General features: G+C 43.4%; 1 protein-coding gene across 1 annotated transcript in view; it reads left to right on the top strand.

The window, feature by feature from the left end:
- The window catches only part of ppp1r9a (protein phosphatase 1, regulatory subunit 9A), a 78,924-nt gene that overhangs the window by 1,811 nt on the left and 51,163 nt on the right, over positions 1-25,950 (top strand). Inside the window, 1 exon segment of the mRNA XM_080735030.1 lies at positions 31-1,531. Coding sequence (XP_080591156.1) covers positions 182-1,531 — 1,350 coding nt within the window. The 5' untranslated portion in view covers positions 31-181.

The following is a 25,950-nucleotide window of genomic DNA, read 5'->3' as shown; positions in this document are numbered from 1 at the left end:
GGTCTGATATTTCTTATCGCCTCCTCACAGGTGTGAATGGACCAGAAAGGAAGCATAACATCTCTGTGATCAGATTAGACAGTGCTACTGTGCTACAGTAGGTCAAACAAGACATCGCTTGCACACACTGTAATGAGGCCAGGGCTATGCTGAGATCCCCTCAGACTCTAGAGACGCCATCATGTTGAAGACGGAGAACTCAGGGGAGAGGACCACCCTCCGGAGTAACTCCCCCCATCGAAATGCCTATCGGGCTGAGTTCCAAGCCCTCAAGAAGGCTTTTGACCAACCTCGGATCGATGGCGGTGACTCCAAGCCTGATCGGGTCAAACAGCCGAGAGGGCGCCAGTATGGGGCCCATGTCAGCCGCATCAAGGACATGTTCATGCAAATGGAGTCGGAGAAAGTGCCAGGAAAGGCCAGGGGTGGTGAAGAAACGTCGCCGCAGAAAATGATCAAGCCGACCAACTTCATCAACAAGGCAGATGGATCGGTGATCAAGCTCCAGCATTCTGCATCGGCTGACACAGTCCGAGGTGTCGGAGTAAAGTTTTCCGAAACCAGGAGATTGTTTGAACAGCAGTCACGTGACCAGTCACAATCACCAGTCTACACCTATGGACGAGACAAACGAGGATCCCATGAGCACTTGGATGACTGGCGAGGTGCAAGGTCCAATCGCGGCAGTACAGATTCCTTAGACTCACTTTGCTCCAGAACAGAAGCATCCTCGCCAACCGTCAGTCAGCTCAGCGCTGTGTTTGAAAATGCAGACCACCAGAACCAGGCACTCTACAAAGGGGTCAGCAGGCGGGCGCTTTACTCACCAGATGGATTTCACCGGCAAGGAGGTGACCTGAGTGAGGATGACTCTCGCCAGTCCCCGGTTCGTGGATCCTACCGGAACCGGATAGGTGGCAAGCTCCCCATTTCCTCATCTTCTGAGGACCTCCTGAGTCCCAGTCCTCTGGCAGAGACTTCAGAGAATGAAGCCCAGGTGAAAACGGACCAGACTGGACACGATGTAGGCAGGGGGCGTTTTCCCCGCGCTACCACTAACGGGGGCCAGGTGAATGGATCCTGTGACGAAGAAGAGGAGAAACCCTCAGGAATGAGAAACTCCTTTGATGCATCAAAACCGAATACAGATGAGGCTGTTATCAGAGATAAAGTGTCAGATGACACCACGCCTGAGCCTCTGCCAACTCCTGCCACACCTGCTGGGGAAAGCCAGGAGGAAGCGTATGCACCTGGGGAAGAGAAGCCATCTAACACCACCAAGGACCAGGCAGGAGAACCAGATGAGGATTACGCGGGGAATGAGCGGGTGATTTTTAATGCAGATGGGGATGCGTGTTACCAGGGCTGGGGGGAAAGCTGCACGGATCCTGAGGATGACCTCTATGGAGACGATGAGGATATTGTCTATGATCCGGGCTCTGAACTCACAGAGATTCCTGGTCTTCCGGAAGAAACCCCGGAGGAGATTCCTCCAAAGAGGAAGATCCACTTCAGCACTGCGCCCATGACGGTAAATCCAGATCTACACTTATCTGAAAATAACCGATGTACAACATGGTGCTGTGATGGGTTCTGAGCTTGTAGATCAGCTTTTTTTTACCCAACAGAACACGTCCAGATTCCCAGTATAAAGGCATGCAGCTAACTACAAGCAGTTTTGAGTAGGGCTGTCACAATTATTACATAATCGTGTAATCGCAATTATTTGAGGTAATCGCAATTATTTTGCATAATCGTCATAATCGTTTCCCTGATGAGAAATGTTAATATAGTTTCAAACACTTTCAAAAGGTAGTGGAAATAGCAGATCTACAAGCTCACAATCTACAAGCTCTCGGATCTACAAGTTGTGAGCTTGTAGATTGGCTATTTCCACTATCAATGTTCTTTTTAAAGTATAAAGTTGTAAAGTATGTCATAATTGCCATGGCAACTTCAAAGCTTAAAATCCAAACAGAAATGTAATTGTCAACGACAAAAACATCGTTATTTGAGTGACAATTAATCGTCATGTAAAATGTCATAATCGTGACAGCCCTAGTCTGGGGCTTACCTTTTGTGGCCTTTTCATGCACCACCAGTCACTGACACTGTTGAACTGATTGTTAAAATGAGCTGTTCAATCTGCACGATACAATGAAATCAACTTTACTATTTCTCAGGGACCTTGTAAAACATTTCAAGTGTACTTTAGCTACTAGGCTATTCATACATCTATAAACACAATGTAGATCTCTTGGTGATAATCTACAGTACATTGATTCCATAGCAATCTTTTTGCATAAAAGCTTCTCTGTTGACTGGAGTTTATTTTAAGATACAGAACTTAATGTCACAGAATTGCCCTCTGGGTAGCTGACTGCATGTGCTTGAGGAGAACATCTGTGCATGTGTTAGTCATGCCGGTTGTGCGCCCACGCGGTTTTCACACCAGAGAGATGGATACCTTGTCCTTGATTGTTTCCCAGAATTTCCACAAGTACCTTCTCTGCTCATTTATCTCTCTCTCTCTCTCTCTCTCTCTCTCTCTCTCTCTCTCTCTCTCATATCATCAAAGTGTTGAGAGCAAGGATGTTTTTTCAGCTTCAACCTTTTGAATTTTTGTGAACGTTTTCTTTGTCAGTCAGTGAATCCGGTGTGTCTGTAGTTATACATGGCTTTTGGCAGTGTAACCCTATGAAAGGCCTTGGCTTGTTCTCTGTTCTGAATGAAAACCTTAACCACAGCAGTTTATACAGTAAACTAGTAAGACGCCTAAGGGCAACATGCAAAGGGCGAGGTCGCGCCAATTCTTTGCCATCTGGCCAACGGCCAGTGATGTTTATCGGACCAGTTACCCATATATGGAGACCCCTGGTACCCATATATGGAGATCCATGTACTGAGTCTGTATATGGAGATATGCTGTGAGATCCCAAACATGCTTACTCAGCTATTCGTTATGTGAAAGTCCTATGATGTCTATGACATCTGATATCATACCCTTTTATGCCCATACATGGGGATCCCTGTCTGTAGAACCAGCCACACAGATATGGGCTGTCTTGGACATCTGTATTGGCCATATACTGTGTGGATTCTGATAGTGTGGTGTGATAGTGTGGTGTGGTATGTGGCCGATGTGGCCTCCATATATGGGCATTCCATATGAAGTCCTGTTAGATATGGGCTTAATATTGATGATATTGGGGAACTCCATATCTGGGCATAAAGGGATTCTGTCACAGTGAAGCCAGAGTGTGATGTCAGAGCGACAAACCCATAGACCTGTGATGTCACAGTGATGTGTCAGGGGAACCACAGTGTCAGGCATGACCTACAGAGATACGCGTACAAGATGTGCCGGTTTTCATAGTTAACTGGCAATTAGGCTAAATGGCAGCAGACCTCCTGTAGTTAGTATGGATCTCATGCATTGTGGCTGTCATTTGAAGGCATCTGTAGAGGAAGGAGATATGGTAATTCCAACACGATGAGGATTCTCATTCATGAAATGGGGCCATCATTGCTTCTGCTGATAATGTAACCTTGATGCCCACTCAATTCCCACAGGACACGTATCTTGTAACCAGTCAGTCCTTCTCTGGGGTTGAACGCGAACACTTCTTACCTTTTGTGAACATTCTATCCAAAAAGTAAAGGTCCTCTGCCGGTCTCTCATTTGTTTACTTCTCAAGCGTGGAAGAAAATCGAAGCAACGTGTTGAAATATAAAGTTTATATCGCTCATTTTGTCAGCCAGTTCTGTGTTTTTAGCCTCTCTGGAACTTCCGGGCTACAGTCTATGGGGAAAACACAGAACGGGCTGACAAAATGAGCGATATAAACTCTTTATTTCAACACGTTGCTTCGATTTTCTTCCACGCTTAAGAAGTAAACAGATCGAGAGACCGGCATAGGACCTTTACTTTTTGGATAGAATGTTCACAAAAGGTAAGAAGTGTTCGCGAACGGCGGAGCGTCCCCCCCAGGCGCCCGATTCTGGTTGACGACAGTGAGGAACCTGATCTCGGAGCTGCATAGCGGAGGGAGAGGTTCCGAAAGGAGCTATCTTATAAGATAGTATACTACTGAGTTAATATAAAAATGGATTATATTGATGTCCTTATTTTAGTGATAAGAAGCTTAGCATTTTTGTTGTATCTTTTGTCATCAGTAGTCTTAAGCTGCTGTTATTATTCAAGCTGCGGGTTGGTTGGAAAACATACTGTATATATCAAGTCATGTGGTGAGGCTCTGGTACTGTGTGTGTGTGTGTGTGTGTGTGTGTGTGTGTGTGTGTGTGTGTGTGTGTGTGTGTGTGTGTGTGTGTGTGTGTGTGTGTGTGTGTGTGTGTGTGTGTGTGTGTGTGTGTGTAGCTTAAGTCAGGTGTACGTGTGTATACTATGAATGTTTTTGAGCCTAATGCACACATTCCACAGGTTGAGGATCAATCCTATTAGCATGCTGTGGTGAAGCAAAACAATTAGCCTAGTTATTCCTCAGGAGAAAACGTGACGTTGGTTGACTAATCTGCCTTTATGCTCACTATAATATGCACATATCTCCCCCTCCTCCCCTCTCATTGTCCCTCTCTCCTGTACCATACACTTTGGTCTGTCTCTCTCTCTCTCACAGGATCTGTCCACACACACACACACACACACACACACACACACACACACACACACACACACACACACACACACACACACACACAGCGCATTTCCCTGTAGCCTAAGGACGACACGCTCTCAGAATGAAAAGGCTGCTTTTTGTGTTATCGTCAGGTTCATCATAATTCTTAGAATTGGATGATAACAACACATCCTCCATGCTATGATCATCTTTAATTCTCAAGATTATCTGGCTATGTTTAAAACATGATATGGCTTCATTCGGTACTGTTGCTCCACTGTGTTCTCCAGCATCATCTAATTAAAAATCAAGGATGTGGACCTTGTTTTTGACAATATGAAAAATGGCCTTCCTTCACATTAAAACAGTGTCTCATTATGCAATAAATACAAAATGGCAAATGGTCTTCCTATTATAGGCCAAACAGGCAGGGAACACACTCCTCCTTTTATGCGTCTGTTATTATCAAAGAAATATGGAGCGGTTCTAGGCTTTTGTTTTGAAAGGAATCTGTGCTCGTTAATCATATAGAATATTCAGACATGCACCCCCCCCCCCCCCCCCCTCACACACATGCTCACGCTCACACAAATATATGCAGCCAACCCACAACTCAAACAGAAGCCCCTCCTCTCGCCACACAAGGAACAAACAGGGTTCTGTCTTTTGTTCCTTTCTCTTGCCTAAAGCAGAGACAAAGCTATTTTCTCAGCCCTCGTCGGCCCCCTCTCGCCGCCTAGCCCCGCACGAGACTGCTCTGACCTCCGTGGGAGGAGACGGCAGGGAAGACATTGGAGGAGGAGGAAAAAAAGTCACATGTAGCCCCCCACGGCCCCCACCACCCCCACTTCATGTACTATTCCTACTGCCCTTTAAAGCGGATGAATCATTTCAACTTCCTGGCTCTGCAACATTATTTAATTTAGAAATGCGGCCGCTGGGGGAGATTGCACATGGTCAGCAATTTTGACACAGCGTAAACACGCGCTTTCTGCTCTTCCTCCATGAAACTGAAGATGATGAATTGAATGCACAGAGTTTTGGATGGTATCTGATCCAATGCCAAGACATTAGGAGTGTAATGAATAGAGGGTATGCGCGTGACATCACTGTTACTGGAAGTTATGTGGGAACACGCCTACTGAGTGGCAAAAAACTAATTTCTGCCATTGACAGCCCATACATCCAAACAGAAAAGTCCTATCTGATTGTATTAAACAAAGTTAAGTCACCAACATTGTGGCTGTACTGAAAGCTTGAATTATCCTCTTTCTATTTGCAAAGTTTTTGTTTCATAAAAATCACCCGATCCCCAAGTTAAATCCACCATAGGCATGTCATGAGCTACTTTCTGTCAAGACATTCTGTGCAGGTGATTATTTTTTACAAGTGTCAGAGTTTGGAAGCACTCGTTTTCTACAACACAACATCCTGCTGCCTCTTGCATTATGTGCAATTTAGAAACAGGTGGTATGCAGGGCCGTTGAGTGATTTGCAACTAGCACTTCCAAACTCCAATGCTCCATGCTGCTCAATGTTTTGCCACTCAGTCTAGATTAGGGGGGCGGGTCCCAGTGGACGTGCATACCCTCTATTGGCTAATTGATGAATCGATCAACAATCACATTTTTGCAATTATATAATCGGTTTAGTGATGTATTATGTAATAATTCCTAATAATATGTGCTATTTACAACTTCACAAATTGTGATTGCTTGTCTTATACCACATTAGAAGTTATGTTATTGACTGGTGATGAGTTTGTGATGAGCATTTACCAAAATGTTGTATTGTATATTTCATTATTTTAATATAATTTAGCATCTAACATAATTACATAATACAACTAAATCAACACATCAATTGATTATGAGAATACTTATTCCAGCCCTAACCTACTGGTATATACTCTATATTGTTTTTATTCTTCTAATCTAGAATATACTGCAGGCCATACTCATTAGATCCATCCACTGAGCTATAGTTTTGTGGCCCAGTAAGAAGTGACTTTTGTGGGCTACCCTAAGGCTAAGGCAGCCTGTCCGTGTGGAACCATTGACCTATAGAGGATAACACGTTTTTATCTCATTTGATCTATTCTCTCCCCATGTTTTTTCTGTCCTGCGTAGTTTTGCTAAATATATCTTTGTTCACAGAAGTTAAGCCAGTTGCAGACTGCACTGCGTTTTTTTTCGTTGCGTTTTGGAAATCCGAAATCCGGAGGCCAGGGAGAGGGAGAGAGAGAGAGCAAAGAGAAAATCGGAAAAAATCAACCCTGGTCCGAAAATAAATACAAAACGGGCGGCAGTGTGCAAACGTGATTGACTTAGGTGAGGCCGTTGATCTTTTTATTCACGTGCTCCGAAATTCGCTCCGATATTCAGCCCAAAAAACGCAGCAGTGTGCAAAGACCTTTATAGTGCTCTGATCTCAACACGGCTCATGGCTCCCAAAGTTTTTGACAACTGACTTTTACACAACCGATCCTGACCATGGCTAGCCTGACACTCAGCCTGAATTGACATTTCGTTTCATTCCATTATTCAGTCTGAACGTGCTTTCTGCAGCCGTTTCTGCGATGGGTGTTGCCAAAGAGGTAGTCTTTTGCGATTGGTTCACCACCTGACCAATCACAACAGCAGAAATGACGTAGTGTTGTTGGCTAGTGGCTAGGCTAGCCTGTTGCTTGCTACTTGCTAACCAAAGAAACAGTCAGAATACAGTAGGAGCGATAAGAACTAGTAATCAAACACAGCAAAACATGTCTGCTACTGATGTTTCATAGCGAGATCGATACGATCGCATATTACCGCGGCGGGCGACGCGATGTTTATGTTTGGGAAAGTGCGGTACGGTCCGGCGGCGGCGCTGGACGGCACATGAGTTCTGGGAAAACCCCACCCACGCTGCTCACAAGCCCCGACCTCATTGAGTTGAAGCGACGCTGATTCGCCGGACGGATTTCCAAACGAGGAAAACAGCTTCAGTGAGAGCACTCCCAGACCTGTATCGCCGAAACAAAAATGTAAAGGGGTGTGGCGATTCAGGTCTGGAACCAGGCTAGACCATGGCGTGATCTGACCCCAAATCCTGATTTCTGTCCACCATCTAACGCGTGGTGGCATGCAGTGTTGTTAACCTAGGATTACTTCCTTTGCAGATTTTCAACATAAGCAATCCTGACGTTAGATCCCAGAACCTTATCGCCATCTCACCCTCTTTTATGATGTCAATGCAGCTGGTGGCTTGGCAGTGTCCTTAATGTTGTGTTGCTTCTTTTACGGAATATCTCTCTCAGATGTTGAGGACAGAATAAAAACCTTGCCTCTCGCTATGCAGTGAACTGTCCCCCCCCCCCCCCCCCCCTTCTCTGTGTGAATGTCATTTGTGCATTAATGATACAGTTTGTTCCCTCAGAGAAATTGTGTTTTCCTCAACTGAGACAACTATGATCTTACTATCTTAATGGAATTAAGCTTGGTGTATGTGGGGAACTGGGGAGTGGAAGACTGAATGTCATTCTGAAATCACACTTTCCACTCTCGATGCCATGGTGTTAGTTAGGCCCTAACTAATTCCCTAACTGTTAGGGAATACGGCAGATCAGGCTCTGTCCATTCGATTCGATTTCTCTGGTGAAAGGATATGAGTTCACTTATCTGACAGTGATAGCTGATCTTGTTAGGTTTGGTCCCATCTCGCAAATACATCATGTACTTGAAGTCTGAAATGAAGAGGAGACTCACAGAGAGAGGAAATAATACTCTTCTGTTTGTAAAATAAATGTAAATTAAAACAAATACCTTTTTGATATATAAAAGATAAACAGAATTTTATTTTATTTGATCACTTTGATCACCAATCTCTAAATAGCTTGTAGATCTGCTATTTTAGAACATTTTTTAAAACATTTTAAAATTTCACCTTTAATGACTGCATAATTCTTTGAGACACACATGGGTATTTGGGAGAGTCCATCATTGTCTGCATTGCAGGCGCAAACAACACAGGCGGATTGAATACAGTGACATATATTTTCTGTCAAAACTATAGCCGAAGTTAGTATCAAAGAGCAGGGACCTGCAACATGAGTAATGAAAATGGAATGCCCAAATACTCATTTTTCAAGGTCAGGAGCCACAAAAAGGAGACAAATTCATGCAAGAAACAGCTTTGAATGGTAAGTATTTGCAGCTAGGGCCTGAAGTCACTGTAGCTAACATACTGATACCAATGTTGTCAAATAAAATGAAAAACTAAAAACAAATAATAGACAACATATTATTTTTGTATTATTGTATTTTCATTTATTTGACAATCGTTGCAGTCGTACCGCAAAGTATGAATTCGGCTTTACAGTATCATGCTTATGTGATACTTTGAATCCGACAACCTCGATATTGATTGTGGTCTACTCTACACGGAGCAACCTTCAGTATCTACAAATCAAATCACACTAATCAGGACTGTCACCTAACTTTGCGGCTGACCGTGTTAGGCTAAATGAAATGGCCCCTAGCCAGTAATGGTGACTCTTTCCAAACGTATTTTCAGATGGAGAGGATTAGTCTACTTAGGACATTCAGGGCCTGCTTGGCTGCATTTCTCACATTTTAGACCCAACATTGAACATTGATTTTGGCATTACCAAGTGTAATTCGTGTAGGTCTGCAGCAACAGTTAACATTACAACAGATTAGCCTCTTTCCACACTGTAGTTCTGTATATATAGGCTATATATAAACCAATCAATATTACAGAAAAAAGTGTTGCTCGCCATACAGCACAGCCATTGATTTACTTAATTTAGGCACTGCGCAACATCACTGTCTGTTGCTAACTTCCTTATCCCTCCTGTTATCCTCCCTCGTTTCATTGTGTTTTGCCTCTGTGCGCTCAGTGAAGCTGGGCCCAGAGGCTGTCGGCCTCCTAATTATGTAGTCTGTGTGTCTGGACGTAATGGGACAGAACAGGGTTTGATGGGAGAGAGTAAATTAATGAGGAAGCTTACGCTACAATGGAGCTGAACCATCAGAAATCGAGAAGTTTGTTTTGGGTAAAAGTACCGTACAAAAACAATTCTAGTTCTGGAGGATGCGTGGAGACTCGATGCCAACCATGATGCAGAATGTTTGTTGGTTTCTTTTGTAATACTGTACACTGTTAGGGGAATAGAAATACATGGATTTTCCTTTCCCTCCTCTTCTTGGAAAAGGGACAATTACTCCAAACTTCATAGTTGACTTGCAAGTGTGTATGTGTGAGGGTTTTTTTGTGCGTGCATGTGTACATTACAGTATTATGGTCACTCCATTATTAATGCTGTGGTGTTTTTTGTTTGCTTGTTTTGGTGACACCTGATCCTCCCAGGGAGATGTATATTTAATGATCCGGGAAAAGCGAGATGGGCCCTGCGGTTTCATGGGATCGGTCAGTAGTAGCCAAGAGAGCGATAGCAAGAGGTGGGAACAGACCCGTACTTCCCGTTTCTGCGTGACGTAGGTGGATACCTTTTTAGGAGACGGAGGTTGGAGTCTATTCATTTACAATGAGAGAGCTAACATGAACACTGCTTCTGAACTATTATTTTGCTCCATGGTCATTGGTCGCTGAACTAAATATTGGACCCGATCGCCCCAAGCCACATAATACCAGTAACTATCCCCCTAATCGGGAGATATGCATACACAAACTTTAGAAGGCAATGGTAGCCAATCAGGAGGGAATATGGGAATTCGGACAGATCCATGTTGATGACATGACTTTAGAGATACTTTAGAGATGCTGTGTACAGCTTTGCATGATTTTAGGGCGAAATCTGTAGGAGCAGTGTCCAAAAATGGGTTTTGCAAGAATCGGCCTCATGGTGGCGCTAGAAGAGGGCCATGTGAGAAATGAGGGGTGGACACACTCTCGCGGGACTCTAGCACCAGTAAACACACTCTCGCGGGATCTATAGCACCAGTAAACAGGTCGTTTGCAAGATTTGCCTTCAGAGCCAGCGCCCACTTGTAGGCTTTGTGTACAATGTTGCACTGACTCTAGTGGATCCAATGAGGTTGCCCTATCTTTATATATTAAAAATCATCAATCATCATAAAAGTCATCATTCGGACAACACCTCCCCAAACTCGTACCCTACTGATGACATCATCAGTGTGCCTGTTTACATGTGTTATTTAGTTAGTTATCAGAGTATTAAAGAAGGACCAACTTTAGGGTTCAAAGCTGGCTTTTCCACCTACTCAATGAAATAACGTAAAATAATTGTCTATATTTTTTATATCATATGACTTGGGGACGAACTGTTCCCTTTGACTGTCAGTGCACAGTAACAGGCAGAACGATAGTTTGTTTTAGGTCCTCTATTATATCATGCTGAAACCTCTTGTAAGTTCCTTGTAAAATTCCTTTGCCATATATCTTTGTCAAGATAATTCCAGTCTCTTTACATAAATAGGCACCAACTCCATCACATTTGTGTGGTATTCCTGTTCCATATGCACAGCACATGCTGGGCGTTTAAATGGCCTGCATAAATACACTAATAAATAGATAAATAGAAATAACCAAACATTGTCTCAAACTGCCAAGTCATTGTAGCAGGCTAATCAAATACAACAACAACAACAACAACAATTACCATATCAAGTGGGCATACACATGAAAGAGCCACGTTCGTTTGTGTGCAATAACTAACAAGAAGTTCTTGTCAGCGTTGCCAATGTTATTCCCATGTTTCTGAATCTACCCTCCCACGTATAATAAATTACCAAGACACAACATAAAGGAAACCATTGTTGGTATTCAGGGAGTAGCCTAAGTGTTATTTACAATTGTTTACCCATTGACTGCATATGACCATGTCAGTGGTGTTCTTGGCTGCTGTGTGCTTGTGTTAGATGTCAGTGGTGTTCGTGTGTTTATTATTCATTCAGTGAGAAGCCTGATTGTTGTTTACAGTTGTCTATCCATTGAATGCATAGCCTATATCTATAGATCGATCGTACGACCCTGGTACTCAGTGGTGTTCTTGCATTTGTTCTGTTGCTTTTGAAGACTATAATAAAAATCACACCCGTGTGAACTGAGCGGTGGTTGTGTGTGTGTGTGTGTGTGTGTGCGCGTGTGTGTGTGCGTGTGTGTGTGCGCGTGTGTGTGTGAGAGAGAGAGAGAGAGAGAGTATTGCAGTTGATGCTCAGACTAGACTCAAGAGCACCCTCTCTGGTCACTGAGTGGTAGTTCAGGCTACATACACACATACATACACGGATACACGGATACACGGATACACACACGGCCATGCTATGGAGCGGTCTACCACCGCTCAAAAAAAGGAGCCACTGTAACTTTCAAAATAGGACTGGAAAATGTTATGCTTTTTAAAAACTGGGCTTTTGATTTGTTGAACAGTATATGAACTGTGAGTGTGTGTGCATGTGTGTGTGCGACACTGTGCGTGGTTACAGTATGTGTGTGATCATGCGTTGTGTATTTTGTATGCATAGCATGCGTGCTGCTGAGTCATTAAGAGGTTTTGGCAGCTCAACGACCAGGGAAAGGCCAATGTTAAGTGAACTTCTTCAAATTGGCAGTGGTGTAAAGTAATTAAGTACTTTACTTAAGCACTGTACTTCAGTACAATCTTGAGGTACTTGTACATTACTTGAGTGTTTCCAATTTCCAATACATTTACTTCTACTCCACTACACCTCGGATCCAAATATTGTAATTTTAGTAGATAAAGGTAAAAAAAAGCCAACCAAAAATATCTTAAGAAAATAGCAGCAGCAAAGGTCGTCGGGATCGGGAGTCGAACCCGCGACATGCCGTCAGTCTGGATTAGCAGCCTAGATGCCCGGACTGCTACACTGGGCCAGATCTGCTATTTTCAATAGATTGTTATACATTTGAAGGGGACATTCTACATAATGAATACTTTTACCTTTGGTGTTGAATCCCAGACAATTTACGCGTAGTAATTCTACATTGCAGTATGTTATATTACTTAAAGGGGTCCTGCCACGCCCCGAAATTATAATGGTATGATACAGTAGGATACAGTAGGTCACGTGGTCTTTTTTAAAACGGTCTGAAATCTCTGAATCAAATGATCCCATCCCCCGTAGCGCAGCCCCCTCCACTCGGAGGAGTAGAGAGACAGACAGGAGACAGCCTGGTCAGCAGATATGGGATTTATGGCTATTTGAAGTGAGCTGGATCTCTGAAATTGAGTACTTTTCCCACCACTGTTCATTAGAAAGGAACGGCTCCCTACTGTGAACCGAATCATATCGTTCATTTCAAAGAGCCGTTCAAAAGACTTGATTCGTTCGCGAACGTCACATCTATACTGGCCAGCCGCACGCAGTTCGAGGATGAGTTCGAGCGCAGCTGCCCAACTCAGTGAAAACATCGTGTTTTCCATTTCAATGAATAAACATAAACAAGCATATTCCCATGAACAATGGGGAAGTAACAACCAGTAACCACCGGAAATATAATTTTTATAGCCACAGATTTATATATAAATGTGTGTCTTTAGCTGGTTAGCTTTAGTGCTAGCCCAGCTAGCTAGCCCTGTGGGAGCAGAGAAGTTGTGAGGGCTGTGACTGTGAGAGCGAGCCTGCGGGCGATGGGAAGAAAATGTACATTGTGCAGACATACAGTAAGTAACAGTCAATTCATTAATTTGATTGGCTTATCGTGCATTCCCACAATGACATCAAACAAATATTAACTTGTTTTTAATATAATTTCTTAAGGTGACAGTAACCCTTAAGGTGGCATAACCCCTTTAAGTAAAACATTTGTGTACTTTTTCCACCACTGCAAATTGGGGGCATAATTTGTGTAGCAGAATATATCAATTTGGTGAAGCAAATAGTCTGTAAGTGTTTCTGTCTCCAAAGCTGTCTCTTTAAGGGGGCACGGTGGCGCAGTGGTTGGCGCTTCGCCTCACAGCTAGAAGGTCCTGGGTTCGATTCCCGCCGGGGGACGCTGTGGGTGCTGGGGGCGTGTTCCTCCCTCCGCGTCATCAGTGCCCACACCCTAGGTGGGGTTTGCGATAGGGCCTTTCTGTGTGGAGTTTGCATGTTCTCCCTGTGTCTCCTAGGGTTGATACCCTCACAAAAACATGCAGTAATCCTGGTCTCAATAATGCCTCCCCCTGGCCAGCCGGGGCGCCTGATGGAGGGGAAAGGAACTGGTTGGAATAACGTGTTCCTTCCACGTGCTACGTCCATCCCAGGGAAATCCCCCCTGTCAGGTGAAAAGAAACAACTTGGACTACCCATGCATTGAAGGAAGCATGAGGTCAGTCCGTTGTCTCCCCAGGCACGGCAGAGGGAGAGCAGAGCCCAGGATTACACAGGCAATTGGCACTGGGTGAAAATGGGTTACAAAATCGTGGGATAAAAATGATGTATAAAAAAAATAAAGCTGTCTCTTTAAGTCTGACTATGTTTACCAGTCTGCTGTCTTGTCTGTCATTCTTTCTCTCTGTCTCTCCAGTCCTTTTGTAAGACATGAGTTCATCCCATCATCAGCACCTTTCTCTTCTCATCCAGTCACCTCAGCGCGAGTGTGCGTGCGTACGATAATGGATAAAAATGTGTGTGAAGGCATGTGTTTGTGTGGACACAATCGACACATTATTGAAACCATTTTCTTCAAATTATAAACAAAGCATTGTGTCTGCTGCATGCAGGTATCAACCATTCTCAAGGCTCATTCATACTCCAGAGAAGGTGAAGAGCAATCCACCACGTTTTGTCCCTGTAATGTGCAGCCTTCTGATTGGTCTCTGACTGGCGGCGCAGTCATAGCGATTTCGATGAGTATAATGAATAAGCTTCAACAAACTAGTTCACATGAACGATATCGAAGTAACTAAGAGATTCGATTGGGTACATATATTTAAAATGGGCAGAATTACAATTAAAATACATTTTATGTTGAGGCCGAGATTATAGTTCCACAACTTCCTGGTCATTGCGAGTCACCCAAGATGCACTGCACTCTCTCTCTTCTCTGTCCTCTGCCTGTTTCAGAGGATTAAACTAATTAAAACATGTATTTTCGGGGGGGAAACCCCTGTTTTGCAATGTAACTGCTGTACTTTTTTGTTCCTTTTTTATTAATATCACTTAGATGTTTTTCTTTTTGTACTTTAAATAGCAATAATGAGGCTATGAAAACGACATGGGGTGGGACTTTTTTCCCATTCACTTCCATTATAAAAATATTATTCCCTGGAACGACATGGGGTGGGACTTGACAAAGAGTGAATAACGGTCTAAATACATATCATTGTCTTCTCATAGCCAAACTTGTCTGAATAGCTAACTTAGTCAATGGTAGTTTACCAATATTGCACAGTTAATAAGTTACACATTTGAATGTAATATCCATTAAAACATGGCGATAATGGAACTCACTTGCACAATGATTTGGTCTGGAGACCTCTGTGAAGGTCTCTGGACCAAAACGTTGTTTCCCAAACATTGTCTGCATTCCAGTGAAGTGTGTGGGTTGCTTCTGAATTGATCGGCCCTTGGGCTTCTCTGATGCACCTGTTGTTCTGTAGGTGTGCAAGAGTTTTGCTCAATAATGGAACGTTGCTAATTATGCTTTGGTTGATTAACATGAACCAATTAATATATATATATTCTTTTGTTGCCAAAAATCTATTTTACAGAGATAACTAAAGAGGGGTCAGTTTGACAAGACAAACAAAAGAGAAGGACTGTGTATGAGCCGCGAACCGTTAAAATGAATGATGAACTTCTCAAATATTGCCAGCAGGTTTTGTACATTGAGATAAAAATATTGCCTTCGAACAACAATGGTTAAATCAGGCAGCAGGCTTCTGATGTATTTTGTATCTTTTAACTATCAATGAATGAATTATTCTTATGCCATTGACTTGCAGGCCCTGCAGGGCATGTACCACAGTGATAGAACCTCTCTGCTGGGACTGGGGCTCTTCTTGCCCATGGCGGCACTATCCACTGTGTGGTGGAGTATGATGCAAAGGGGCCAGGCCACAGGCAATGGCATGCCCCAGGCTCCCTTCATTAAATAGCTTCAGTGACACTCAGCTGGACATGCGGGCAAGTATCCTGGGCGGTGAATCAAAATGCCTAGAGAAGGGAGAAGAGAGGGGGGAAAAAAGGTATCCCTCCTCCAAACACCACCTCACTGCACTTTATTCTATGCCCAAGCCCCATCCCCCCTCCCTCTTTCTTGCCGTCTCATTGCCTGTTTCACTGTTCAATAGTCGCACTGTCTGCAGCCTGTAGCCTGTGAACCATGTGAGTGACTCTCTCTCTCTCTCTCTCTCTCTCTCTCTCTCTCTCCCTCTCGCCAATGCCTCTGTTCCATTCTCCTATTTTCTCTTCTACTCTTACCCTGCTCTCCTGCTCTGCTCTGCTCTCCTCTCCTCTGCCATCTTCCATCCCAGGTGACCTACCATTACCAAATCCATCACACTACTCTCTCTCTCATCCCCTCCCTCCCGCATGTTTTTAATCACTTCCCCTCCCTGTCGCTGTACAGTAGAGGCAGCAACTTAAGCCAGCTGTATAGTAAACAGACTCACTACAAGACAACCAGAGATAAAGACAGTTACATGAATACTGATTCCCTACATACCCCTGATTGCTCTACAGGGCTGCCCAGGGGTATTATTTTGTGTACCTGTATGGCACTTAAACAGGTAACAGAAATGCATTACATACTGTGAGAATCGAGGCTCTGTTTTATTCAATGGATTGGTTCCTCAGCCAGATATCTGCATCAATGGATTAAGACGGATAGTTCAGGTGCAAAGTGTGCCAAAAGGGGTCTCCACACCAAAAAGACTACTTCCAATGGCTCCAAACTGCTACTCTGTTGTAGTCTGCTGTCATTAGTTGGCAACCTTGACATTTAAAAGTCGGGCGAACATTGCATTCAGATGGCTGGTAGACGCTGGTTTGGCAGTGTTGCCAGGTCTGCTCATTATAAGCGACTTTGGGCTTGTTTTTCTGTAAAGTTTCTTGTTGCGGGTTGCTTTCAACATTGTTTTATGAAATAGCTAATGTAATAGAGCTCAAGCGGTGAAACTGGTCGCTTCTTTTGGGCTTGTTTTCATAGGCCTCGTCGCTTGTTTCACTCACAGAATCTGGCAACCTCCCGAGGCAGTGTTTTCTCTCACCTAAACAGCCATTGGCTAGCTTTGCTTTGGAGTCGATTGGTATAGGAACTGAGATGAGAATATGGTATTTAGTTAAAATGTGCGGGAAATGTCTCTGGCTTATTTAGGCTTGCTTCTTCTGCCCTGTTAGTATGTAGTATGTAGCAGACTAGACAGAGGTCCATTCTACAGTGGCGGAATTACCACCACATCACCACGGACCGCAAATAACTGAGCATGTTTCGTTTTTCATCGATTGGTTCCGCCAGCCTTATCGACAGCAAGTGTCTCTTGCCAACTAGCTCGGCAGCAGGTTAAAACTGCTTTAATGTTAGGCTGGCCACTGGAGATTCCTGAGATCTGGATGACCCAAGCACTGAAAATAGCCAATCTGCAATCTACACGTCGCATCAGGCGTCAATATCTATATTAGAAAGGAGCCTATTTGTGGGTGTGTGCAGATGCTGTGAATATGTGTGTGTGCGACACTGTGTGTGGTGTCGGTGGTATTGATCGGTACCTCCGTGGATGAGTGATGGAAATGGGGGTGGATGAAGTGGAGGACGTAGAAGGTGGGCTTAGTGATGATCCTCCAGCACATACTGCAGGGCTGTAGGGGATGGGACGATATGGAAATTTCATGTCACGATTATTTGTGACCTAAGAAATAGCGATTTACTATATTATCACAATATAATATCCATATGTAAATCTCCATGGTACGATTATTGTTTGTTTTTATCACGATAAATGATGATGATTATCGTTCCATCCCTACAGCTGCAGCTGTAAGCTACGTCAGATCTCAGTGAATGATGTGTGTTCAGTGCACACGTTTGTCCATGCATTAGTTTATTTTTGCATGCATGCATGTGTGTGTTTATCAAAATGAAACCAATGACTGTGGGGGCAATAGCATTCACTTGAAATGTTTGATCACTTACCGGTATATAAGTTATATACTTTAATTGTAGTACGTTAATGAAAATAGCTAATCTACAGGTACAAGCTCACTCCATGTCGTGTGAGCTTTTTTGCCTTAATAAATGAGCTATTTTTGCCTCCAGAAGCTTGTATGTTTTTCAGAAATGTATGTCCGTGGACATTTTCCCCCCTGAATTTCTGAAAGGCTGACTTTGTTTCGGAGCAAGAAGCCTATACAGTATCATGTGACAGCAGTGTTACGCTTCAGAGTTATTCCCGTTTCCGAAAACTCCAGCTAGTGCGAACGAATATATTTACATGTAAATGGTTTTGCTTAACACCGCCCCTCCCCACACACACACACACACACACACACACACACACACACACACACACACACACACACACACACACACACACACACACACACACACACACACACACACACACACACACACACACACATTTTAAAACACCATTTCAGTTCAGCCCCAGAGGGCAGACAGACTGGCTGTCGTTATGCTCTTTTCCAATTTCGTTTTTGAATGGTGTTGTGTGTCGTTGTGTGTTGCTTCCTCCGTCACAAATGAAATTACAATAGCCCAATATTGAATAATGGCCTGCCCAGGCAGTCTATGCAGCATTAGTGAGTTGATATTTGTTGCTATTCTCACGGTTTATATGGTTATCGATGCAAATGTAAGTGATGTGTTATAATACATAACTTCCATGATGACCACATGAACCCTAGCGTCCCTATTCTGGCGAACATTCGGCTAAAATATTTAGCGTCGGTGGAAAACGGGACAGGGCCTAGTATAGTAGCCTGGAAACCAGATGAATATGCCAGTGTGAAGAGAAAAATCACACCCGTGTGAACTGAGCGGTGGTTTACCCCCCCCCCCCCCCCCCCCCCTTCCCCCCTGTGTGTGTGTGTGTGTGTGTGTGTGTGTGTGTGTGTGTGCGTGTGTGTGTGTGTGCCTGGTCTGGCCTGGCCTGAAAACAGCGCCCCTCCCTTAACATGTGTGGTCAGAAAAGGTACTACACCACAGGCTTGAGGCTACATATGGACGCACCCACCCACCCACCCACCCACATACATACACGTACGTCTACACACACGGCCACGTATAGGAGCGGCGTGACCACCGCTCAAAAAGAATGTCTCTCTGCAGATTAGTCTGTACATGCCAGGCTACTAGTATAGACCCCTGGGGGAGTAACACAAACATAACAAATCGTTCTTTTCAAACTCTGGACCAAATTGACATGTCTCTGTTGATATTATCTCCAGGGTATGTACAGTACAGTAGTACCGTATGTCTTTACTCAATCAAACTTCTGAACAAGCTTTGATTTTATCAACTCTACAATAAACCAAATATGAAATCCTATTTATAAAGCGCATTTAAAAACAACCAGTGAGACCGATCCCGATGACCTTTTTTGCGTGTCACCCCCCCCACCTCTCTCACCATTTCCTGCCAGTCTACGGTATACCTATCAATAAAGGCAGAAACCCCAGACCCCAAATGTATCTAAAAAAAAAAAAAAAGAAAGTGTACAGACCAAAATGCTGTACAGCATACAAATAATGTTTAAATGATAACAGGCAATAACAGAAGGTTGAGCAATAACTCTTACGGCCCATTCCCACTGGGCCAGATAACAGATAAAAAAAATCTCTTTCTCCAGATATTTTTCCATTCAAAAAATATCTGGAGAAAGAGATTTTTTTATCTGTTATCTGGCCCAGTGGGAATGGGCCTTTAGACTTAAATCAGCACAAGATGTAACCAAAATACAAATAACACCAACAGCAGAAGGTAAAAAAGGGCACTCATGACACAGAGAACGGCTTACGAAGGTTTCAAAGGTCATGGAGGTACAGGCCACATCCAAATGCTTTATAGTTAGTTTTACGATGGCGTTGCATGCTGCATATAACAGATCTACAGCTGTTAACCAAAAGCAGACATGGCGTTCTGAACCGTAGCTCTCTGAACATCATCTCCCCAGTGCCACAAGCAGCCCAGGCAGCAGCATCCTAGCATGTACTGCCAAGGTTAAATACACTACTCATACGCTATCGCTCTGCCCTCTAACTCACAGTCTCCTCATGTCCCAGACCAGTCCGTCTATTCTGCGTAGTTCTCTCTCTCTCTCTCTCTCTCTCTCTCTCTCTCTCTCTCTCTCTCTCTCTCTCTCTCTCTCCATAGCTGGCTCTTTCTTTCATTAGTGGTTACTCTTCTCTACCTGTGTCTCTGTCTGCATCTCTTGTCAGATCCCCTCTTTTCTCTCACTCAGACCTCCGCCTCTTCTCCCTCTGCGTGTGCTCTTTCATTTTTATCACTGTCCTTCCTCTCTTCTGCTCTGTCACTCATTCGGCTCCTTTCTCCTGTCTGCCTGGAACTCTGTGTCTCTTCAACCTCCCCCTCTCGCCTGTCCTTTTCTAATCTCCTTTGATATCACTATATATCTCCTCTGCCCCCCCACTCACCCCTTGCTCCTGGTTCCTCCCCTTAGCTCTCTCCCTCTTGGGTAGGCCTCTGTCTCTTCATTATCTCTCTCTCTCTCTCTCTCTGTCCCTCACACTTTCGCTTGTTCACTCTCTCTGTTTCTCTCTATCTCTCCCTCCCTGTTTCTCTCTCTCCCTCCCTCTCTCTCTCTGTTTCTCTCTCTCCCCCTCCCTCTTTCTCTCTGTTTCTCTCTGTCTCTCCCCTCTCTGTTTCTCTCTCTGCATCTCTCTCCCTCCCTCTCTCTCTCTCTCTGTTTCTCTCTCTCCCTCTCCCCCTCTCTCTCTGTTTCTCTCTGTCTCTCCCCTCTCTGTTTCTCTCTCTGCATCTCTCTCCCTCTCTCTAGCTCCCCTCTCTCTGTTTCTCTCTTGATTTCTCTCTCTCTCCCCCTCCCTCTCTCCCCCTCTCCCTCTCTCTACACCCTGCCCCTGGCTGTGTGCTAATGTACAGATGTAGAGAGTACAGAAGGACTGCTGAGAGGAGTCTTTAAGTGGTGTAGTGTCTGCCAATAGTAACATCCAGGACAGGGCGAGAGCTGGGGTGAGCATCCGGGGTTAGCACACGTAAGCAGCACTGTCACTGCGTGTGAGGGTGAGAGCAAGGGTAACGTACAGTACGTTGCACACCTTTGTGCTTGTGTGTGTTTGTGTGCTATTATGTGTACTGCTGTATTTATGACAATACAGCATAACCAAATGAGATGAGAAAGATGATGAGGAAAATAAAATAACTGAACGTGAGTTCAGTTGGTGGTCCTCACTTTAGCAAGAGGCTGTTAAAGTTTTAAGACTTAAGGCTTCTACCAGGGGGGCAGGCGTCAGGATTTAAAATGGAGCAACATGACGGAACTGAAAGTTCCTATGATTAATTACCGCTAGTTGTGCTGTTCTGGTACCAAAAGCAACATGTTCTCCATAGGATTCCTTTCTATTCCCCCAAACTTTTACATTTGATTTTATTACCTTTACTTAATAAACATTGTCATAAGTACTTTATGGTTCCTGTCGCTAGTTTAAAGCCTCATTTCAATCACCATGATATGCATTTTGTGAAAATATGGTCCAATTTATGTTATATTTGATGTTAAAGGTGATACACCATGCATTTAAAAAGTATTTGTCATATTGTGTATGTCCCAAAAACGTTTTTCAAAAGGTTTGAGGCTAAATTACCACTCCTGAACCACCGCTCAGTTCACACGGGTGTGATTTTTTTACCACCTATGGCCGCTACACTGAGTTGTCCTGACTACTACAGACTAAACATTAGGAGATAAGTTGGGTCAGACTCAGAAGGTGTTAAAAAGTAACCGTTTGCAGTTTGCATGCTGTGTACACAGACGGCTGATGGGACTGTTGTGCACCTGCCTGAGAGGAAATGACTCCATGCCAAAGGGGGGCAGTAGTCTGCAGGAATCTGCTGTTTTGCGCAACAAAAACAAACAAGCGGAGCATTTTTACTCTACACCTCTGAAACCTGCAGTTCATGGCTTGCGCTCTCATTTCAAAGGGGCTTTATTGGCATGAGAAAACCTATGTTTATATTGCCAAAGCTAGAGTGGAACAATACAATTAAAACAAAATAATGGCATGTACAAAAGGGAACGCAAATAATGTGTAATGAGAGTTGTGTTACATCGCAACTGAGAGAAATCTACAGTATCTTACAAATCCATAAGAATTGTGCATTGTCAGAAATAGTTATACATCCACATAGGAAAGCTTCGTTTAGGATTCTCTCTCTCTCTCTCACACACACACACACACACACACCTGCTTTCTGCCTAGCTCTTCCTCACAAGTACAGTACAGAGCAGCACAAGGAGGTGTGTGTGTGTGTGTGTGTGTGTGTGTGTGTGTGTGTGTGTGTGTGTGTGTGTGTGTGTGTGTGTGTGTGTGTGTGTGTGTGTGTGTGTGTGTGTGTGTGTGTGTGTGTGTGTGTGTGTGTGTGTGTGTGTGTGTGTGTGTGTGTGTGTGTGTGTGTGTGTGTGTGTGCGCGCGTGCGTGCGCCTGCCTTAATAATGCAAGGCTGTTGATCACTCTAAATGATTGATGACAGGGAGGTCATGGATAGAAGAGAAACACAAGAGAGGAGCACGCTCACTGGTAGCATCACGTGCTAGCTTCAGTGTATCCATGCTGTGTGAACATCACCTAATACACCTTAACAGAGCACCACCTACATCTACCTTTGGCTCCTCAGCATACCTTTGATCAGTCAACGCCACAACGCCAGTCAACATCAAAGTGTCCTTGGTCCTTGTTGTTCTAGCATGTTATTTAGGACGTGTAAAGAAAAATTCATCCACTTTAATCCACTTCTGCTTTAATTAGATGAGACGAGGAGATGAGATTGCATCACAGGACCCGAGCCAGATTCATTTATGTGGCCCGGGCTCTAATTGACCGAGCCACCAGGCCGGCTCTCTTTCAATGCACCAAACATACTCAAATATTGATCAAGTATTGATAAATGAGGCCAACTTCCTCATTGTTCAGATGTACTATCTGCCTTTGGGCACTCTGCCCTCTTTCAGTCTCTGCACACAGCCAATAGAGTGTGGGTGGGGCTCTGCTGTGTAATCTAGATCCAGCTTTACTGGACACACACGAGACACAGACCTTGTTTCACACACGCAGTTCACGAAAACATCAGTCCAGAGCAAATCTGTATTGTTGTTGCCATTTTTATTTTGTTGTTCATTTAGCTAATGTTTCACTGGCGCCGCACAAAAAAGGTGTTATTCGTCTTGTTATTGACGTGTCGTGAATGATATCGGTGGATGGAGGGTTTGTAATGACTGTGTGAATATCTCTCAATCGAAGTCCACGGTTACATGATGAGACACGATGTGAACGCTGCCGTTTGACAAATGTCACTTGTTCCTGACTCAAATAAACGATGGTTATTAATAACAGCAGCTACAGTCAGTCAGACGGCAGGGGTTGCAGGTGTGTGTGTGTGTGTGTGTGTGTGTGTGTCTGTGTGCGTGTGCGTGTCCGTCCGTCCGTTTGCGAGAGCCAGATTAACGTACACACAGATGTGTCGTCAGTTTTCTGCAGAGGTCCGCAGTACCCATGACAAGAGTATGCACTTTTTAACCAGCTCTTGCACGCACCCGCCCACCCCTCTCTCACCACTGAGTGGTGGTCTGACTCTGAGCACTTGGCTGTGATGAGATTGGAAGTGACGGCCAACTCTTGATGTGGAAGGGACGCTCCTGCGAGAAGAAATGGCCAGTGCAGTCACACCAGACAAGGGTTTAACCACTTAAGCCCTATACTGTATACTTTAAAATATCACAAATATAATAATAGCCAGTGCTAATCTTCAAGCTCACGTGACGTGTCGCATCCGTTTGTGTTGTTGCTCTTGTAGAGCTGCTATTTTTGAAATTCTTTCTCCGATAATGACCTGCCCAAAATAGGGAAACCAAGCTGCATAGTTTTACTGAGGTTAGGGTTGGGTATCGTCAGACTAATGGGAGGGCGGAACATTGGGAGGTAATTAAGAGATCAAATCGTATTGAATTGTAGTTGATGTTCAATTCAGTGAATCAAAATCACAACCCGTTTCGCGATTCACTTCCACGCATGCACATGTCCAATTACACGCCCCAGCCAGGAGGCTTTGTTATGTTTTTTCTGTGCATCCGGCGCATGTGTGCTTCCGACAGGGGAGAGAAAAAAATGAGAGACGACAGATACACAGCACAGACCGCAGAGGAGTTGACTCAGACTCACAGAGAGAGAGAGAGAGAGCGCTACGTTCCATTTCACCATGGCCACTGCTGAAGTCAACGATGATGATGATAACAACCCTCATTTTTAACCCTTTCATAAAAATTCTCATTTGTTATTTTTCAAATAAAGGAGTCTTATTGAGAAACTAGTGTTTTTCTTTACAAATCAAGACGATAGACTAAATTAATAGTCATTCAGCTGTCAGTGCTGAAAAAGGAGGGTTTTAAAAACATTTATCGAAAATGACCTTAGAATCGAAGGTTGAATCGAATCGTGGATTAGGCATATTGTGACAGCCATATTGGGAGGTCAGAACAATGAAGTGGAAATAGCCGATCTACAAGCTCACAGATCTGCTATTTCCACTATTTCTGAAATTTTTCAACATTCACGATTATGACGATTATGACAAAATAATTGCGATAATGTCAAATAATCACGATTAGACGATTATGTAATCATTGTGACAGCCCTAATTGTTATGTTACCCTCTGTTACTTATCATTGTTTGTTTGAAACATATTGTGTGTGCTGCCCTGTAACGGTGCGCAACAGAATCCTATTGAAATAGATCCATCATCCAACATCACCCACATTGACCATGGAATCCTTTTATCACAGTAAAATCCTCAGTGTTCATTTATCCATTTGTAAAATACAACAATAAGGCCTGGACCGTGGTCAGGCACCTTAAGCTGCAATGCCAGCCTGACAGTGTGTCGCAGGTTCGACTCCCGTTCCCGACGACCTTTGCTGCGTGTCACTCCCCATCTCTCTCTCTCCCCAATTACTCAGTCTACGGTTAACTATTAATAAAGGCACAAAAATATGTTAAACATGAAATAAAGAATACACCAATAAGACTCTGACCGACCTACACCAAAATAATAATATTAATTATCATTATTATTAATCGAACAACCAGGGTTTTACAGTGATGGTTGGTGGCTATATGTGACACATCTGTTGTGACACCACATGTCTGTTCACTCTAAACAAAAAAACTAGAAAAAACTGTTAAAGGTGATACACCATGAAATTTCACTTTTCCTATTTTAAAACCTTTTTTTGTGGTCCCACTAGCACCTTCTATCCTCACAAATCCCATTTCTGACCGTTGGGTCTTTCTCTGGTTTTGAGAAGGTGAAGGTTAAAAGTATCCCACGGGTTCTCAAAACAGGCTATCCAGATTTGCTGCCGATTGTGACGTCATCATCGGCCGTTTTTGAAGTAAAAAAAAAATCTTTTTCAAAAAAAAATATTTTTTTCAAAAAAAAATGTTTTTTTTTTCAAAAAGATTTTTTGGGGGGTGGCGCAGTTCAGGCCAAAGGTGGTACTGCAGCTGAAATGCTCTGAGAGCCATTCAAAAATGAGAGAGGCTCTCTATTCAGGAGTGGTAATTTAGCCTCAAACCTTTTGGAAAAAACGTTTTTGGGACATAAACAATATGACATAAATACTTTTAAATGCATGGTGTATCACCTTTAAGAATGTGATTTGCTGTAGATTGCATACTGTAGGTTCATTGTTGACCAGGTATCCAAGTTTCTTGGAGGCAGTACTTTGTTCTCTCTGAATTATGTGACTATTTAGTATTTACCTTGTTGTTTAATATGTTTATCGACTAGAGCTCTTGCTTACTCTGCTTATTCTGATTTTGCACTTGTAAGTTGCTCTGTATACGACTCGAGCTCTGCTGAATGCTTACATTGTAATTTAGCACCTCAAATAGGGCTGTCAAGAATATGACATTTTACATTATTAATTAATTGTCACTCAAATAATTGTGATTAACGATTTAATTGTGTTTTTGACGTTGTTGACTAACTACATTTCTGTTTGGCTTGTAGGCTTTGAAATTGCACATGGCAGATATGACACATAACCTAAATATACAAAGAAATGAATGAGATATTGACAACTTTATACTTAAAAAAATAAATTGATAGTAG

The sequence above is a fragment of the Nannobrachium achirus genome (assembly GCF_963921795.1).
Source record: "Nannobrachium achirus genome assembly, chromosome: 10".
Classification (NCBI taxonomy): domain Eukaryota; kingdom Metazoa; phylum Chordata; class Actinopteri; order Myctophiformes; family Myctophidae; genus Nannobrachium; species Nannobrachium achirus.
This window is presented reverse-complemented; position numbering and strand designations above follow the sequence as displayed.